This window comes from Fusarium oxysporum, chromosome 15 (genome assembly GCF_000149955.1).
Source record: "Fusarium oxysporum f. sp. lycopersici 4287 chromosome 15, whole genome shotgun sequence".
Classification (NCBI taxonomy): Eukaryota; Fungi; Ascomycota; class Sordariomycetes; order Hypocreales; family Nectriaceae; genus Fusarium; species Fusarium oxysporum.
In genome coordinates, this window is record NC_031000.1 from 1,271,752 (window position 1) to 1,292,026 (window position 20,275).

General features: G+C 46.9%; 4 protein-coding genes across 4 annotated transcripts; 2 read left to right on the forward strand and 2 right to left on the reverse strand.

Moving 5' to 3' along the window:
- Positions 1-414: 414 nt before the first annotated feature.
- Positions 415-3,830, reverse strand: FOXG_14392 (uncharacterized protein; the record flags this gene model as incomplete). Its single annotated transcript, XM_018394454.1, has 4 exons — positions 415-493; positions 624-886; positions 971-3,287; positions 3,502-3,830. The coding sequence occupies 4 exons, from the start codon at positions 3,828-3,830 to the stop codon at positions 415-417; spliced, it is 2,988 nt and encodes a 995-aa protein (XP_018254609.1).
- Positions 3,831-10,530: 6,700 nt separating this feature from the next.
- FOXG_14393 (uncharacterized protein) lies at positions 10,531-11,934 on the reverse strand (the record flags this gene model as incomplete). The annotated part of the gene is made up of 3 exons (XM_018394455.1): positions 10,531-11,287; positions 11,337-11,603; positions 11,660-11,934. 3 exons carry the CDS (start codon positions 11,932-11,934, stop codon positions 10,531-10,533), a joined length of 1,299 nt encoding a protein of 432 aa, XP_018254610.1.
- Positions 11,935-12,784: 850 nt separating this feature from the next.
- On the forward strand, positions 12,785-15,194 carry FOXG_21710 (uncharacterized protein; the record flags this gene model as incomplete). Its single annotated transcript, XM_018402057.1, has 3 exons — positions 12,785-12,883; positions 13,684-13,819; positions 15,028-15,194. 3 exons carry the CDS (start codon positions 12,785-12,787, stop codon positions 15,192-15,194), a joined length of 402 nt encoding a protein of 133 aa, XP_018254611.1.
- A 2,096-nt stretch (positions 15,195-17,290) lies between these two features.
- FOXG_14394 (uncharacterized protein) lies at positions 17,291-19,492 on the forward strand (the record flags this gene model as incomplete). Its single annotated transcript, XM_018394456.1, has 4 exons — positions 17,291-17,383; positions 17,444-17,822; positions 17,876-18,569; positions 18,619-19,492. The coding sequence occupies 4 exons, from the start codon at positions 17,291-17,293 to the stop codon at positions 19,490-19,492; spliced, it is 2,040 nt and encodes a 679-aa protein (XP_018254612.1).
- Positions 19,493-20,275: the final 783 nt, after the last annotated feature.

The following is a 20,275-nucleotide window of genomic DNA, read 5'->3' on the forward strand; positions in this document are numbered from 1 at the left end:
ATGTGTCTATTCCGTGGGTAAGGATCAAGACCCAGGTTTTCCAAAGTCTCGCGACTGTCAAGTCGATGTACTCCGCCCCTGAAACTAACATCACTCAGCCTCTTATTGACCGGTAAATGGAGCACGATATCATCTTGGGCAAACTTCTTGCTGGCAACACCATCTACACCGAAAATTACCAGGTCCTCCCCGAGGAGCACAAACGCCGGCGTGCCAAACGCTATAGACTTGGGTTCGGTCTCCTTACTCCCCTCCTACGCTCAGTTAAGCCATCGCATTGCGACCACTTGAAGCTAAAGCGTCGACATATACAACTTCCATTAAGCACACAGATTCCTGTGCTGATATATGCGGAATGATCTGCTCGATCGATAGAAAGAAAACAATAGAGAACTGTAAGAAATCGCATTATGATTAAACATAGGCATACAGAACAGGGCCATCTTTACCCCTCGAAGAACGTCGCTCGTGGTCAACGAACTCATTCCACCAACTGTTGATTAGAATCGCTTCGACCAGGCAATTGTTCAGAAACCATGGAATCCCACAGGTCATTAAGTTCCTCACTATCGTCCAGGTTAGTTCTCTACTTGCCACAGTTCCATCACTGGGGCTACACTTACGGCTCCTTCTTAGCCATTTTCATACCCCTTTCTCTGCAAAAGAACAGGAAGCGACGCATTGTACGTGCTCGTGGGAAAGATGCCATGACATCGCCTCGAGGCTTGCCATCTGGAGCAAGCTCTCCGACATCCTTTTTCGTAATGATGTGAACGCGAAGTGCTTCGATACTCCACTCCATTTCCTCAATCTCTGCGATGTGGACATGGAAATCGATCTCGTCCCTAAACAAGCCCCACTTCGCAGGTTTCACGTCTTTGAGTACCTGATGTTGAAAGCATTGTATCTGACCTACCCAGGTCCAATACTGTGTAACATTGATGTGGCTGGTATATAATCGAGTCTTGACTACAGCAAGACGCCAATCATATTTAGTAATGCTGCCGCCACTGCATGAATCTGTATCGGACCAAGCCTCAAAATAAAATTCGTCGTGATCGGGGCGATAATGTGCAGGTGGCATGTATTTGGGCTTCTTGTTGAGGTGGGTGCTGAAGACTGGCTGAGGAGCAGGGGCCGGGATCGAGGCTGGAGTTCTGTAGCCTGAGGATATTTGACCAGGCAGAGGAGAGTGGTTGACGAAGGAATCTTCACGAGGCGTAGTAGTAACCGAGTGCATAGACTTGCGCTTTTGGGGGGGTTTGGGTATAGTGCTAGGGCTGCCATGGCTCAAGCGAGCTTTCATGGCTCCAGAAGGGCGTCCTATGTTTTCGAAGCCATGCTTATAACGAAGACTTGTGAGTTTTGAGTCATGATAGAAGTCGTGAATTGTTCGTGGCAGGTTGAAATTGCGACCCTGAGTTTGAATCAGTTCGTGGAGACGTTGTCGCATCCAGTCAACCGGCGATATGTCAAGATTGAATTTTTCGAGCTCCGATATTGTCTCTGACAGGCGAAATAGGGTGTCATATGAGGTTATACCACCCTTGCCAGCCTGAATATATCTTTTACCTAACAACTGATAAGGGCTGATGGGGCCCTTCTCGTGGAATTCGAGAATTTTTATACCACGATTGACCTGTCTGCCAATTTGATACTTTGAAGAGCCTCCCTTATCCTGCTTAGGACCTGCTTCAATAGCAGCCTGATGCTTCTCGCGCCATCGAGCAAGCTGTGGCTCAATAAGTGTTTTGACGTTTGGCCAGTTGGCTTCCCAATAGGGGTGTTCCTCGTTAATCTTGACCAATGGCACCCCCGCAACGCATGCAGGATAAGTGTAAACAACTCCATCATTCTTGAGGACGATGTTCTCTCGGGTGATCTCTTCCAATAGTAGAGCAGGAGGAGACTCAGGAGGCTGTGATGAAGGATCAATGGGCAACGATGGTGGAGTTGGTCTTCCTCGTTCGCTGGATGGAGGTCGACTTCTAATATTGGCCGGCGTAAACCCAGGAGTTATACGATACTCTTGTGTAGTATTCATCCGTTCAAGTTCTCGTGGTGTGTGGACCTGAACAGAACCGCGATGGTCTTTGGTAGAGCCATCGAGCTCTGTTGATGGGTGGATAATGTCATGAGGGGAGTGGCGGGGGGCACTCGAAGGAAGCACAGAGCGTGGTGTCTCCAAGGGCCTGGGTTGAGGATAGATTGGTGTCGGTAAGGTCGAGTCCACGGGGTCAATCATACGTTCTGGAGCATAATCCGACCTGGGAGCCGTTGTCGGACGGCTTGGAGATCCGTGAGGTGAACCATAAATTGGTCTATGGGGCATTTCACGAGGACGTTCAGCGATTTGCACTGGTGCTACTTCGGCAGTTCGTTCTGGGGCCCTTGCAGCAATCACATCATGGAACCGGTCATTGGATCGGACCAGAATTCGCTCGGTTTGGGGCTCAGGGCGCCGTTCTGGCTGTCGTGTTGTAGTCCATTCTGCCTGACACTCAGTCACTCGTACAGGGTGAGGCTCAATTGATCGTTCAGGCCGTCGCTCAGGTTGCTGTTCGTGTTGTCGCTCGGGCTGTGGCTCAATCTGTCTATCCGGTTGTCTCCCAGGCTGTCGTTCAGGGAATCTTTCAAGTGTACGCTGTAGAACGGGCTGTGGTGAAGGTGGTCGAGAGGGCACAGGGATCTCCTGCTCGACTTGCTGTGGTTCTGGTTGACGTGCTGGCTCAGGCCTTGGCTGAACTTCAACTGTCGGATGTATTGTTTCCGAAGAACGGCCTGCGGGAGTCTGTTGAACTCCTTCTTCCAGCTGTTTCTTCCGCCGTGCTCTCTCCCTCGAGGCAAGTATGTCAATTGTGTCCCCTGAAGCACCGTGGCATCCCTGACGATTCCATTCACAGTTGCCGCATTTCTGAAAGAGATCTCCGCCGACAATAATGCAGTCATCAAAGGCGCCTTGGTTCTTGTCGCATGACTGGCATCTCTTGGCCTGAATTTCTCCTGTAGCTTGAATCATACAAGAGAGCCATTTGACCCCCTTCGCCTCAGTTCGTTCGTAAATGCTCGTAAGATGTCTAGCGTTGAAGCGCCGTCCTCGGCGAATCTTGACAGGTCTTTGTATCTCCAATTCTTGGATTCCCTCAACCCATTGGTTCCAAGGCTCGATCTGTTCCACGGGTCCGATCACGTTTCCATCAGCGTCAACAACATCAACGAGGGTCTCGGCTGCCTCATTATCATGATGCTCAATGCCTTCCATACGACCATCATCTACTTCATCGGGTCTGTCGACTACCGTTGCAGTGCCATTAGTAGGCTCTATTCGTGGGATCGGCCCGTTAAACGCTGAGGATAGCTCTGGCAACACTTCAGGCAGAACAATTCCTTCTGAGTCGGGTCCGAGATCGTCTGGAGCATCAGGATCCTCCCCTCTCTTTTGTCTGAAGAATCGGCGCATCTTGAACCAAATATCATGCAGCGTTTCTGCTCTCTTCTGACGTTGACGCGCAGTAGTCTTGCTCAATGCGCTCGAGTCGGTTGGCCTTCTCCTCACACTCCTCAGTGGTGCGTGCCAGTTCCGCCTCGACTTTGGCGAGTTCCCTAGCTAATCGGGATTGAGATTCTTTCAGTTGACTTCGCTGCCCTGTGAGATCACTGAACTTCAACCGAACTTCATTAATTGAGAGCTGGAAATCTTTCTCGATCTTTTTGTTCTCGGAATCCTTCTTGCTGCGGAGGTTAACCCAGAAATTGCGTTCTGTCTCATCCCAGATAGCCTTTTGCTCCACCTTTGGGAGAGAGTCCCAGACATCTTCCCCTGTGGCCATCTTTCGAGGAACTCACAGCTCTTGATGCGTTCTTGTAGCGTAGGAACAGTGCTCAGAAGATAGCTTGCTCAAAATGAAGCGAAGAGAGAAGTTGATATAGAGAGCTAGGGGGAAGGGTTAGTCAGGAGTAAGAATAGATGAAAGAATGTGTTGAATGAAGGAGTTTGAATGCAGAAGGGATGTAGTGACAAGGCTTGGACTATGATAGTTGTGGATGTTTAAGCGGTGGCTCGGGCATAAGAAGCATTAAAAGTCCCAAGTGCCATTTCTGACGGGAATGTCTGGTGCCGACGCGGAACGTCCGCAGTCATTTGAACTGTTACGTGCTACGCGTCGGATGTGGAATGCATCTGAGTTAAAGCGCGTTCAGAACACCCAAGTGGGGTTGAAAGATGTTAGATTGGCGGATGGGAATTGTTAAATACGCGAATGGGGTTGATGTCCAACTAAAATGAGGTTAATTTTCACACTTGAGGATCAATCTATCCCCCAGGAGCTCGTCCTTCTTTTTTGTCTCTGTTCTTTTTCTTCCAAGTGTTTTTCCCCGCCACCTGGTATTGATATATCCGGGGACCCACAAAATACACGTTTCTTTTATCGAGGCGCTATCATTAATCTAACAGGAATGGGCTCCACTTTCCTTTATTACAATATTATTCTTGTATCCAGAAAAGGAGGGGGAATTGTACCAACCCCACCCTGACAGACTGATCAGAAAAATCAAGTCGACAATCAATAACATCACCACATTCGGGTCCACATCTTAATACACTCACCCCATCGTATAGCTGCGTATCTCACATTGTATCTGGCGTCAGTTAGCACTCGATGGAATAGGTGCAAGGTGCGCGATGTACCGATTTGTAATGAGGAGACCTGCTGGTACTTATACCACCGCATAATTTAGGAGGCGGTAGAAGTACCTCTTGTTCTTTGCATTTTAATTGACTATGACCCGTCATCGTGACCTAATTCCGGCCTGTTGGGCCCTTAGGAGATAATTGCTTTTGGTACGTAGGACTAGAATGTCAGCAGGTGCAGCTAAGAACAAAAGCCCGAAATGGAGCCCTCTTACGGAGGTCAACGACAATGAGGAGAAGAGGAAGCGGCCTAAGGTGCGTAGTTTACGGTAGACTACCTTCGGACACCATATCTATAATATTGCAATTTATCAAAGTAAATATCGCGGCGACTTCTATCACCCCCTACTTTAGCAGAGGAGTTTTGTTCCATTTTTTTGGTGCATTTTGATTAGCCATAACCCCTCGTCGCGACCACCATGTAGGTCCCCGAGATGGTCGATTTGATAGCCATATTGACAAATCGCCGGAATAGCCCCACTCCTTGATATTTGTCCTCGTGACGAGTATAAATCAATGATGCCTTGACTCAACGCCCTCCCACCATCAAACCTGATGGAAGTCTTGGTTTTCGTAGAGCACGGCTCTACAGCTTTCGCTCCAAAACATCCTAATCTATGGTCCAGGGCATGTATACGGTGTTACTAACCTTAAGAGTGCTGCCGCTGAAGCTTCATAATGATATAATAGACTCCTAGGTATATCCTTGCTCGGTGGATGCAACCAAGAGCTGGAAATGTGGTGGGGAGGGACATTTATGCAATGAATGCAACGCTAGCGCCGGGTTTCCTTCGCATAGCATTGCCATAAACAGATATCTCACGACAAGCATCGCATATATACAGAAATCTGTTCGCTTAAATATTCTAATCAGTTGTGATCAGTATGTGTAAATAATGGAAAATAGCCCTTACAAACTCTTCACGTGTGTAAATTTTTCATTTAGTACTTCAATTTAGTTATATACAGTTAGAATAATATCAGCAACGTTTACAGAGAAAACTCTGTTGCAACAAGATAATAAATCAAGTGGCGAAGGTACGTTGTCAGCCCAGAGACCGTATTACGCAAATATTGGGATTGTCAATCGCTTGTCACTCTGAGACCTGACACCAAGCGATTAATCTGGTTATAAATCAAGATTGGCCCCAACTTCAAACCTATGCATCAAATTTCAATATCATCATTTTTATCCACCACTGCTCGCAGTCAAACCGCCAATATGTCTTATAGGAGGGATTCGCCAGTCAGGGATATTCACGCAGAAGGTGTGACTCTCGAGATGACCGACTCACAAGAGTTCCGCTAGCGGAATCCTGACCCTGTTATTTACAACGGATCCAGAATTAATACGAGGAGGGAAAGCCCTTATAAAACTACTGCTCTTAGAGCTAATTTCCTCTAAAAACTACTGTCGGATATAGTCTTCTTCCTTGCGTATTTCCTAATATTAATACCTAGTTATGGTTATTACTCTCTGTAATAATTGAGAGACAAGTAATAGAGACTCTGATGACCTTCCCTGACTTGGTGAGCCCCTTGTATAGCCCTTGTTTATCTATATTGTAAACTCGATCTGATCCGATAGAGAGACTATATACCGCATCGCCTAGATCGGCGTAGAATCGTTATATGGCTTCCGGGAGCAGTTTCTTAGAATAAGTGGCTTCTAGAGATATAGATGGCTTTGTTTTGACTCCTGGGTTGTGTTATAGGAATTGGTGTACCTATTGCTTGCTTGCCGGCGCGGCTTCTTTGTCAGGGTGGGCAATTATCGCGGCAATATCACGTAGCTTATACTTCGAAAGAGCATGCATATAGGCTTCTTCGTGAAGGAGGAATGTGACTAAGTGTTTCTCTTATAAAGGCGATAGCATTGGGCTTTTTCCTGCGTTCTTTGTGCAGTCTACGCGCCTCTGATGCGACTGCGAATTATCGACTTATAAATCCCGTACTGTTTTGCGAGACTGCGAGTTTTCGTCTTCCTGGACTTTTTAGAGAATTTTAATTAGTTTCGCTTCATGATCAGGGTTCAATGGACTTAGGGTAAAGATCTGAATGTATTTGATAATAATTGGTCTAGATAGGATTGTGTTGTGATGATGGAAGGAGTGTCAGCACTAGTGTGTGGAAAGAGTGGTCTTGGCACTATCTGTTTAAATAGGATCTTATTGGTTACTGTAGGCAGGGGTATGGGATATAGCTTTATCAGCTAGCTACCCTATACTTGCGGATTCTTGATGTTTGTGGCCGATAAATAGCCTTTTAAGTGATTAAAACTTATTTCCCGGCTAGATCCAGGCTTTCTAGTGGTTTCTCTATTATTTGGCGTATATTTCAGTTAGTGCATCACTATGGTGGAGTTTTGGTGTGACAAGATGCTCTTTTCACCTTTCTGGACATGTATCCCAATCGGGAACCTAAAGCTTAATATACATTTCTTTTATCTCTATATCTCCCTTTTATCTCTAGACCCATCTCCTCTCTTTTACCTCATAAGTTATATCCTTAGTTAGAAGAAAACACCCCGGTAGAATAGCTTAGATGGTAAATACTAACCCTATCCCAACCCTAAGCTACGAGCCGGGTAATCGACAAAGTGTAAGAAAGGAACAGTCTGGGGAGGCGGGAAGATTGGCTCCGGTAGGGACGGAAATGTCAACACTTAGATAGATACAGAGCTTGGCGTCCATTGCGACTTTGGCCGTAATGACTGTCATGTTGGCGTGAGAAGCATAGCCTTGATATCATAAAATCATGTAGAACCAGCGAGTGTACCTGGAATTTAGTGTTGAGAATAACAACACTGGCCTCATAAGCCCCGAATGAAATTCCCGCATGCCTCCTTGATAGACATGTTCGTATCTAACAGCGGCATGCCATCTGTAAAAGTATGAGAATAAATCTCTCATTTAGAACATAGATACCGAAAAGATACGACAGTAGAGCTGGCTCAGGGTTAATACATGGCATGTTTGTGATCGCCTGTGGCGCGGGAATAGCGTATTGTGTGCAAACCTGAAACTCCTTTAATATAATGTAATCATGAGGATCATCAATAATCCACAAGACATCCCATGTTCATGAAGGAGGATACAGACATGCAAGATGTGCCTGCTGTAAGGTTGTACAGGCTGTCGTTAGAGGTCTCATAACTCAGTTCGTCCACTACTGTTGGGTGAATAACTCTAAGCTCCCGTAGCTGGGTAATGATGGGACGATAATATGGCATGAGATTGTCCTAGGGTCGTATTTCTTACCATCCAGGACCACCAAGTGGGCACCCCCACCTAATGGACCACCAAAATTTCAATTTTCCCATACAAACTCCGAATTTCCAAGTACATCGCATTCAGCCAAGAACGTAGATACTCGCAAACCTATACCAATGTTGTATAGCAGTTTTCACGAAATTTTAATATCGGCTTAACTTTTCCCCGTTCCGCCTCGTGGTCTAGTTTTCTAGCCCTTTGAATTTTGTCGCATTTCTCCTCATCTACCCTACGCGACTCCATCCACTTGAGCCGAATTTTCACGTAATTTTCTTGCCGGAACTCCTTCCGCAATGGTTCGCCGTGTTTATACCGAAGATGACGTAGCTGAGGCTATACTCGATATTACTGATAGAGGCCTATCACAGACGGGGGTGGCCCAGAAACGTGGAGTACCTCGGTCGACCCTTTCTGGGCGACTTTCTGGTCAAGCGAGCAGGAATGAACGGATCCAGGCCCACCAGCGTATTTCAAAGAGCCAGGAGGAGACGCTTATTCGTTGGGTGCTGCGACAAGAGTCTCTGGGCTATGCTCTCTCGCACAGCCAGCTCCATGCGTGTGTCGAGGCCATCCTCAAACAACAAGGCGATAATAAGCCTCTGGGCAAGCACTAGACCACCAGGTTCGTCAAGCGTCACCTACAACTATCTACCAAGCCTTGACAACGCCAGGAAGCCGCCAGATTTAACGGATTTACTCCGAAGGCGGTCAATTGGTACTTCGATATCAGGGAGAACGAGTACGGCTGGATCAAGCCTGAGAACACAGTTAACGTGGACGAGGGCGGCATAATGGCGGGTTTCGGTAAGTCTTCTATAAGTACTCTATGGGTTTTTATAGGGCATAGCTAATTGGTTGTCCATGAGGCCTGGACAGCCTCGTGATCGGGAGCTCTGACCCGAAGAAGAAGGCGATGTTGAAAGGCGTTCAGTCGCGCACCTGGACTTCGTTTATTGAGGCTGTCACCGCAACTGGCCGTGCTTTGAAACTGGGAATTATCTTTAAAGGAAAAGATCTGCAGAAGCAGTGGTTTCTTAACGAATTCGAATTGATAGCGGACTGGCACTACATCACATCGCCAAACGGCTGGACAGACAACCATATTGCTCTCGAGTGGTTGAAGGACGTTTATCTACCACAAACGGAGCCTCGTGATGCATCGGATGCGAGACTTGTTATCCTTGACGGTCACGGGAGCTATGCGCAGGTGAACACTTGGGTGTTTTCGCCGCAGAGTTACCCGCTATAGGGCCATTAACAAGCAGTCAGGACGAGTGGATGGCGACGTGCTTTCTGAACAACGTCTGCTGCTGTTACCTACCAGCATATTGTTCCCATGGTCTACAACCGTTAGACAATGGAATTTTTAATGTCATCAAAGGTGCGTATCGGAAAGAACTCCAAAACCTGGCTAGTTTGACCGATTCTGCGCCGGTTGACAAAGTCAACTTTATTCGGGCATACGCGAAAACGAGGGAGGTGGGCATGAGGAAGGAGATTATCTTATCCGGCTGGAGGTTTACTGGAAATTGGCCAATAAATCGTTACAAAGCTCTAGCACATCCTGAAATTCAATCGGACAAAGAAAAACTGCTGGAAGAGTTCAAGACGCCGAGCCCTCCTCAACTGCACTCAGATGATACGCCGAAAACGAGCCGGCAAGTGAGGGAAATGGCCAAGCACCGAAGTCGTCCGACCAGGCGGAAGTACAGTAAGATCGCAAAGGGACTGGAAGCTTTAGAGATGAAGGTTGCCGTTCAGAATGCGCGGATTACTGGCCTCGAGGAGCAGATGGCTCAGCTGCGGCGAGGGAAGAAAAGAAAGGCGGTACCGAACCCGAACCGACGATTCATGGCTCTAGCGGAGGCTCTAGCGACTGGAGGAGCTCTTCCCGATTCAAAAGAGGCAGAAATAGAGGTGGATGTGGATGAGGAGGTCAAGTCGATGATTGAGGTGGGTGTCGGGTTAGAGGACGAACGTGAGGACTTTACGGTCATAACAAAGCACTGCCAGCGCACACGAAGCCGTCGGGAGGTCAAAAAACCACGCAGAGAGTAAAATCCAAATAACTTTATAGAAACTCTCTTTAAAGCCTCGTCTATTAATTGAGAATCGGGCCTGTTTTTGCGGACATCAATATTTGGATTTTGTATGGGAAGATCGAAATTTTGGTGGTCCATTAGGTGGTGGTGCCCACTAGGTGGTCCTGGATGGTACATAGTAGTTCCAGCATATGAACAAATTTCAGAAGGATCCTAGCCAGCCGTGTATGAAGATTACCGGTATTGCATCAGGGCGGGAAGAGAAAAGTGCCATGAAGTGTACGCGTAATTCAACAACTTTAAGGTGCTCAACAGTCGTCCGAAAATTAGGCAGCGAGTTCATACGCTCCTCGTAGATACGCCAGTCAAATTGGTTTAGCCATGCTTTCTTCGCCTTGACTAACCATTCTCATGGAAGGCCAAATTACCCATCAGCTTATTGATTAGCCGATTCTGCTTGGATAGTTGGGATCACTCAGAAGATACGTTAAGATATTATACAATTGTTCCGCATTTCATCTCGTTATTAGTGCCATGGTGCTTGTATAGGGGCTAGTCTCGTTGTACTCCCCGTTTCACCTGGCGGCTCAGATCGGCTGCCCAGCCTTGTCATGTTGAACTTGTTATCTATTCGTGATGACTGAACTTGGTTAACCTCAGTGGTGTTTAGCGTGGCAACGATTCCCGTCCATAGCTCCTTGCATGCCTTCCATGATGTTAGGGCATAGATGAGCGAGTTGAAAAACCCCTGTAGCGGCAGAACAGTGACGGTGATTATTTCCAAGGGCACAACACTGTGACCATGAACCAGACGGAACATTCTGTTCGCGGATGGCGGGATCCAGGTGACCAGGAGTGCGATGAAGAAGAAGAGTGTGACCTTTGCATAGGCCCAAGCGGCGGAGTTTGACTCGTGAACAGCGCGACACATACAGTCGATGTTACTCAGCCCATTCCGTCGAATACCGGGGTCTGGATGTTGGACAGCCCCGAGCTCAGCATTCCCCTGCTTGGACACTTCCCGTTGCCCAGCGCCCGTCGAGACTGATACTGAATGCGAGTCGTCCAAAGATGAGCACGCAGCGCCACGACTCGGAAGAGATTTGGTATACGCCGACTCGGAAGTTCTGGTGACCTCGGTAGTATTTATGGATGTAGTCCCGTTCATGTCTAGCTGGTCATCATCAAGACATTGGCTTCTAAAGTAGCGTAGTGATCTTCGCACGTGGAGGATCTCATTGCCCGCGCGGATATAGATGGCGAAAGTCACGACTATCGAGGCCCTGTACTGGTCAGCGACGGTGCCATTAGCAACTAGGGGTGAAGTTTTACCAGACTGGGCAGTATAGTGTGGCCACGCCAACGATCATCCACTTCGGCGTCACCCAACACCACAGCGTAGCACCGCCGTACAGTCTCCCCTTCTGAGGATCGCTTACGAAGATGAAGGTCAGGGCCGGGACGAATGGCAGTCCGTAACAACAAACCAAGTAGATGTAATCCATCTTGCGCAGTTTCCGGGTATCGTATTTGTGATAGAAAGTCAGATACACGTTCACAGCCATCGCTAGAGCCCAGTATGCGTCGGCAGGCATGAACCTAAGCCACTCAGTCAATCGGCGAGTTTCTACACCAGGCTGAGTAGAAACTCTTACGTCTGGAAGAGGAACGCCTGTAGCTGACAACCAGGCGAGGTAGGGTTGTGGAGGAATGAATCGGCCATCAGCAGGCCCACGTTCGACATGATGTTGCCAAACGTCGCGTAGAATATGAGCCGGTTTATCGGTTTCCGGAAAGTCGGAACTGTGCAGAACGTGCTGATAATGAAGGCGCTGCCAATCAATGATGGAATTGAGCATACTCGCTCGAGAATATACAGCGCAGGAATGGTGTCGCTGGTGCGACGGGAATGATCCCGTGCAACTTCCATGACGTCAAACCTTACAGCTTTCGTCTTGGAACCGCTGATTTCCAGGACAGAGCTCAACTACAATTGTCCGCAGTCATGGAGATAGTCTATAAATATTAAGAGGTAGATGAGGACGAGGCGCTGCTGAGGACCACAAACGGGTCAAACAGGAGACATGAATTGTTCTGGACGTGAAGCGGTCGAGACAGCCAACAGGGACCGGGAGGACTATTTATATTCATTAGATGCCATAGGGTCGCTCCTCCAAACTGCATGCCCAGCGGTCAAATGTATCTGTGAAACCATTACAGTTGGCTACCAGAGCCAAGGCGCCCTTCCATAGCGTGTTCCTGAAGTAGCTCTCAAGTAAGATTAGACAACCAGCCAGCTTCGTCTCGCTGAACGAGCGCCGGGGGGGGGGGGGGGTGTTAGCAATGACAGGAAGCCGAGCAAAAAGTCCCAGCGTCGTAGTCGAAAGGGCTTCACTGACAATCATGGACGAAAAAGGACAAGTCTGGAAAGCCAGTAGTTTCTAGTTTCGGTAGTGATCTTTGTCAAGTCGGTACTCCGTACACAGTCGTCAGTAATTAGATGAAACGACTCGCTGTTGCCGATCAGACCCGCCCACCTGAGTTTACCCCGGAAGTTGGAACGCTAATCCAGGGTCTCAGGAAGCCGGCTCTGACTGGGGATAACCGTGGCGCAGAATACACTTCACTAGCGTCCACCACAAGTCTCCACACCAGAGGCACCAACCAAATCTCACTTTCATGTGAGCCCTGGGTGATTTGGCATGCTTGTGATCCTTGGGTACAACGTGAGTGAAGCAAACTCACGAGTTCACTTGCCACTCGGATCCGGTTTGATCAAGATGAACGGAAAGGGACTGTACATGACAGGACATCTCGATACTGAAGCGCGAGGACTGCTAAGCCCTAGATGGCATAGGAGCGAAGAATCTTGTACGCCAGTAAGATTTGGCCTTCTCTAGTGCGGGCCAATTGTGAGTCGGAGCTGAGTGTCATCTTTGTCGCCGCCATGCCGTCAAGCGCCGCAACTAAACTGTGGCGCTCGAAGTCGTGAGCTTTTGCCAGGTTCTAGGAACCCATACAGTACACTCATAAAAGTTCCCATGTGAATGAATGCCTTACTACGGAGGAACGAGCAACAAAGTAACCCACCACCATTCGACTCGCCATGGCTTATTTAGTCGGTTAAGGTCGCGAAGGAAAAATGCGTGCAAAATAGTGAAGGGTCTTCATGCCCCACCCTCGATTCTGGAGTGCCACCCCGTCTGGCCAATCAGCCGCCTGGAATGCTTGATTAAAGTTTCTTGATCTGATGCTTCGCCTCACTGAACACTCTGCCCTCATTTAATCAAGCTGAGTTTCCATTGGGCAATGCTCGCAGGTCATCTCATTTGTCTGCGTGGCCGCTTAAGCGTCGTGCTGCATTACAGTATGGAAACCGATGAACCCTCTCATCCGTGCCAAACCCTCTGGACTGTTGGTGCCGGCTAGCGCTTCTCACTAAGCCGTATCAAGGCATTGTCCGTGTATCCCGGCCCGAGATCACCACGCTGCCCCGCTTCACGTACTGTGTGCCATTAAACGCTAACGCCGGCATGACAGGACCCCGAAAAGTTGACTTGGGGCTAACACTCCGCCAATGTACTGGGCCTCGATTTGGTGTTGCAGTCGGGCTTTAGCAAGGCAAGCCGTGACGCTCATCGATTGATGCAAGCACCTTCAGGTGCTAACTTTAAGCTAGGTCCTTGAGCAGAATCTGATACTAAAGACAGACTACTCCGATATACGCAAGTTGCGCGTAATTAATGCTGCCGCCGAAAAGGTTATACTTGAGTCTGCTCTATCCCGAAGAGTCGAAGACCGCATGGCCACAATTCGTACAGTATGCGCGATGGCTATCAATGTCATATCAGGATCTTTAAATTTCCCAGCACACCCACAGAGGATAATGCCCTGGTGGTCTCGATCTTTGGGGGCGGTTTTACACTCGTCACCAATTTATAACTATCATAATTTGCTTGTGTCATCGCTGCTGCGCATGGAGCAACGGTTGTAACACTATCCTATTGACTGGCACCAGAACTTAAGCTCCCGACTCCAGGTAACGGTGTTTGGGATAGCCATGAGTGAGTTACGGGGAGCGCCGAGCCTCGAGGAAATAATTTAACTCGTCGTTTGGCTTCGTGGTAACTAGGCAATGGTTCTGCCGGCGGCAACTAGTTATCATCTTCGACCTCTTCCTTCCGTGAACGGTTCCTCTTTCGTAGCTGACCTTCACCGTGGTACGTGTTGAAAAGAGAGTTATAAATGCATTTCTTCCACTCCTTTGGGTTCGTGAATTGCCTCCATTTTAGGCGCCCTTTTCGCTGTAAGAGGTATATGTTAATAAGCACCCCTTCGAGAAGGAAGGTCCTATTGAGTTCCTGCCAAGCTCCCCGGCAAACACGGTGATCGTAGGTTATATATGCCCTCAATTGGCCACCTCAGTCAACATGATTCATTTCATCGTTATAAGTAGCAGCAATTATCGAGATTGAAATGACGTTGGAAGGCTCATCACCAAAGAAACGCTATATCGGCTTTGCTCTTAAGGTTCTCCCTGATAACCGCTTCCTTTTTCTCTCAGTGCGTTCATCATTATCACCACTAAATAGAGTGGTCAAGAAGAGCACGAGGCTGTTATCCTTCCAAGCGATTTGGTTGACCTAGGCAGGGAAGAAAGTGAGAAGTTAGTAAGGGAAATAGGAGGAAATCTGTCAGGGGCTCTTACTAACATAATCAATCACCACACCGTACACCTCAACTTCCCCACCTCGTCGTTTATCCAGCATTACGGCGATTATCTTTATAAAGCTATCACAACCGCAATATTATTTCAAATCAATTCAAATTCACAGAATGCTATCGCTAGTTACCGATAGAGAATATACTATAAGCTTGGCCAAAGCCGACGCAAAACAGATAAGTCTTCGCAGCGCGGCACAACGATATAGAACCGCTCCTTCGATATTAAAAGGTCGGATTAAGGGAGCTGATAGCAGCCACGAATATAATGAAAAAGACATATCACTAACTGATTTACCAGAGGAAGACTTAATTGAATTGATATTACTACGAGAAAGAGGCCACCAGCCTGCCCTAAAGCAAGAAATCCGCGACTTTGCGGAATCTATGGCATCGGCTAACGATAGAGGAGACTATCTCGGCAAGAACTGGGTCAATCGGTTCTTTGACCGCCATCCAGAAGTCTAATTGAAGCCATCAGGACTTATTTCCGCCGCTCGGAAGAAGGCTATCACGGAAGAAAGGCTTATAAATCACTACTCCGACCTTGGTGCAATCATCAGAGAGAAGTTATAGTTAATACCAGCCTTAAAGTTCCTCTTCAAAAAGCGCATCTAAATTAGAAGGAGACACTAGATAATATTAGATCTTTATTTCTCGCGAATAATTCATTCGATTTAGTTAATATCCTTTTCGACCTACTTAAAAAGGCTTAGCAAAGTAGAATATCGACTTTTAATACTAAAAAGGCTGTAAAGTAAAGAGAAGTTAAGACTACTTTTTTCTAGTTAAATAACATATAAAATGATTTTTATTTTTACTTATTAAGAATTTTAAAAAATAAAAAAATGTTTTTAATAGTTAATAAGATTAATAAGATTAACTTTATATAATATATATAATAAGTAAGCAGCTTAAATAAGTATATGGCTTACATCTTTATAATTTTAAAACTACCAATACTAAAATATATTTTCCTTTTATAAAAAGTTATAATATTAACTAGAGGTAAAGCTTACGGGTAATTAGCCTTATTAGCTCAGAAACAAGACCTAAATTGAAGTACCTGATTTATTGCTAAGTTATTTAAAGTCCTCTATATATCTTACAATTCCTGCCCATAACAGCGCTATAAGGCTTTTATAAGCAGCTGCAAGCACCACTGTAATTATTACAATAGCAGTTATGGCCTAATCTTTTGCCCTATGGCTTAGTGATTAGGTGCAACTGTTACAGGCATACTCCACTTTTCACCTTAAACGTAGTTTTTTAAATAATTCTTAAAAGTTCAGATTAAACTTAACATAGCTAAAACAAAAGTATAGCTTCCTTAATTAGATTATTTTCTTAATATAATCTTCTAGGGTGTTTCACTATTTTATTTTATATAACTAGTTATATTAGAAAATATATATACCGTAAAATAAGGTTTTATATAAAACATAAAATAGCTAAAAGTCTTTAAAAAAAATATATATAAATAAAGCTAACCATATTACTACTAGGAATCTTTGTTTTAGATTTTTAGCTATTTTATTTAAATTTTAAAAATACTATAGAGTAAGCTATTTCTAGTAGTATAGTATGCTGTGCTGCTCGCTTATGTGCCGCTTGCTTATAGCTTATAATATATATTATAACATATAATATGTGAGTTATATAAAGTAAACTTTAATTATTTAATTATATATATCTATAAATAATTTCTAATTTTAAAAGTAAATCTAACTATAAGAAAGTTATTTTCTACAAACTATAGGCTAATTATAAAATAAATCACATGCTGACTTATAATATATTAGTACTACGCTAAACTCCTATATAAACAAATCATAGATTAACCTTCCTACAATTATAATAAGTACTAGGGAGCGACGAAAGTCTATTTCTTATACTTGTATTTAATCTGCTGATCTTCTAGGCAGCAGGATGTTGCCTGTGCTTTAGAATTCGTTGCAACCATGAAGTTATTCACGCTGATTATAATCCTTACCCTTAACACACGGCATCCGGACCACTTCGATAGATGTGAGCCAATTTAAGGACACCAGAGACAATATCCTGCAGAAAAACAGACCGTTCATCTCGTGCGCCGGGATAAAATATTTTGGCTGGCTCGAGGGCATCCACAGCAAAGAATCCTTCCTCGATCATTATAGCATTCGCTAGACCCCAGGATGCCAACAAGATCATTGACGAGGGTCTCATTTTGCAAGGCGAAGTCTTTCAGTGTGGGAGACTAAAATTACGTGTATATTAGTATTTTGCACCGCGATCAACAGAGGTTACCAGGCCAATATAGAGGTTTGGGAAAGAAAAAGTGGGAAGTTTGAGAAAGCTGGCCACGCGCCAAGATTAGCGTCGGCGAAGTGAGGCGTCACGGATAAATATTCGGGGCGCTTCTAAACCCCGCTTACCGGGCATAGCTGCTGTGAGATAGCGGCTAAAACCGAGTAGGAATAGGACCTGAAACTGAACATGAACCTCCTCCCCTCATCGCCTCGAACTCACCTCTTCACCTCTCTGATCCCCGCGCTTTCGCTGCGATCAATGACCAGCCCAAAATGGATAGCCAGTTCCAATTCATTCTAGATCATACTTTCTCCCGTATTCTCCAGCCACGCGCCTGCGACCAGTGTTACGCGCGTAAAGTGAGGGTAACGACTTTTCGTGATCAAGCGTCCCATGCCAGGACCCACCACTGACCCTCCTCGCAGTGTGAGCGGACTGCACCCTGCGAGACGTGCACCATCACGGGCTTGACCTGCACCTATCGCCGGGGGCCACCTAAGAAGAAGGCTGGCACCAGGCTGACTGCAAGGGCCGCCAATCACCCCAATACATCACGGCTGTCTCAGCCTGCTCCAAGACCATCGACACGGAGAGGCGCTCCCAACGACAACGTAGCGGTGCCAGCTGCCTATAGCTGGCATCATCAGAGTTCCGACACTGGCTCAGACACATCAACAGCAGTCGCCTTGCTAGGAAACCGTCATAATGCAGTCATCGACAACGTTGGCCCGCTACGCGGGTATCCCACCGCTGTCGGAGAGGCCGTCACTCTTGGGTCTGCAAGTGACAATCAACTCGACCAAAGTTTTGGACTAGCAGAGCAATGGGCGGACATGGCAGCGCTTGATTCCCGACAGCGTCATGGACAGATTCACCAGCCGTTTTCTGGGCAGACGTGCCGCCGTTCGCGACATGGACATGCGCGGCGCAGTCTACCATGCCACTGCCGATGTTGGGGTCGCCACGCCCACCGACCCGATTGGCCTCATGCATCCCGCGTTGGCCACCCACGAGAAGGCAGTCTCTCGGCACGATCGCTGGCGATGGCTTCACTTCTCCCTTGGACGCAGCCCAGATTTCGCAGCTTGTCGACATCTTCCTCTCTCGGCTTCATTTATCTATGCCCTTCTTCAAGAGATCCTATCTGTCGGACAACGTCAGACATGGCCAGCACGAACGCGATCGACAATTCAATGCTCTCTTGCATAGTATTTGCGCTTACACCCTGTTCCAGCCCATCGTTAGCGAAGATAGGCACCTTTTCTCCGGCCGGTTGAAACTCGCTGAATCGGTTCTTTCCTGCAGCATTGCCTTGCACGGTTGCAGAGACTTTGGCCAGGAACCAACCATCGATACCGTCATCACCAGCTTCTTCCTTTTCGGATGCCAGTTCTGCCGTGGTAATCACAATGCCGCGCTGGTTCGGTTACGAGAGGCCCAGGTTCTGGCGGAACTTCTACACTTGAATGACCCTTCTGGATATGGCAACATCATGCCAGGTGAATTCGATCGCAGAGTGAGAACGGTGACTGCATTGATTATTATTGACAGGTGTGCTTCGTTGCCAGTAACTGCGGGTTTCTTACTGATCAGACTTCAGGATATACGCTCTCCAACGAGCCACCAAGCTTCAGATGCCGAGACTGATGGCTTCGGAAGTCATGGACCTCCATAGTCTCATCAATGGTGCTTCTTCGCCAGAAGAGGCTCCCGAAGACCTGGCCATTGAGGGCATACGTCAAATGATCGACTCTACCGACTTCGTCGATGACACTGTTGTGCGATGCTGGAAGAACTCGTGTCAGATGGATCCCGAAGAACAGCACGTCACACCGGAAAGGGTGACATATCTGCTCGCACGCTACATGAGACCTTTGCGCCCGACATCTGCGACCGGCACGGAGGCACAGCATGCTGACATCTTGATTACCCGGCATTGGATCTGCAGCATGCTCTGGACCCTCTCATTCCACCACGGCTACACCTCCTTCTCTGCGTCGAGCAAGGAGTTGCAACCATCATACGCCGTGCATATCGCTGCGGAAACTGTAGAGGCGTGCTCCAAGTTTGCCCTCAGTTCTTTGGAAACGCATGGAGTCGGCCTGGTGGAAAAACTCTTTGAAATCGCTGTTAACCTCACGCAGGTGGCTCGGGCTTTCGAGCTTAACATGGAACGGACCGACGGCGGCAACGCCATATCAGGCTCCAGATCCAGTGCGGTCTTGGAGACTGAGAGCTTAGATCCGACGTACGTGGCACCGCCGTCCGAGGAATTGGACTGGACGGCTCAGCTCCCCAACAATTTCATAGACTCGCGGGAGACCCAGATAAGCCATGTCATGGCTATACTTAATAGGTTCTTGGCCTTATTGGCTTTGTTTCGAGGGGGAAATCACCCGTTCCTCAAGCCTTTCGTGGACATCATAGCAACTATGAACCGGCCGGACCTTCCAGGGCCTCCGACGGCTTGGTAAAGTTCACTGAACAGGGTACCAGGGTAGTAAATGTTAAACCGTATGTACATCCCCCTATTGGTGTGGCGATATCGTCATAAGTAAAGGTACTTCAAAAGTAGCTATTTTCCTAGGAAGTTCAGTCAATTTAAAGTACCAATACTACTCCTAGTAATCCAATGGCCAACCCTCTTCATAAATACACTCGAAGAAGTGGTTAAAAAGCTGCTGTTTTGACGACGTCAGCGAGTTGCAAAGTTGAAGCCAAAAGCCCACTAAAGACGGTGGCGAGGCACTTCTGCCTAGAGAGCGGTTTCCTGACCTCGCGGCCTCTGATACATCCAGGCTGGTAAATCTATCTACTAATATAGATGGAATATAGATATAGATCTGTATAACCTATATCTATCTATTTACAGTGGATGCATGTTGGGTCATGTACCTATTTATATTACCCCTTAGTAGATAGACGGAAATATAGATAGATACTAAATCCGACCCTAAATGTAGTAGTACCTTTACCCTTACCTTATTTATAAAGTAAAAGAGGTATCGCTATAGTTCGATGCCCCTCCTAAAACGCGTTTTTTTTCTCTCTCGGTCTATAATAGTATTTCCTATTAATAGATGCTTTCAGCATATTATTTAAGAGAAAGATATCTCAGGCTAACGATCTCTAAGGCCTATCTAGCCCATTAGTATTACCTAAACTAGATTTATCCTCCTCTAATTTAGTTATTATTAAAGATTGGGAGGCTATTTCCTTATCCGTGTGAAGCTATTAGACGCTTGGAACCCGAAGTG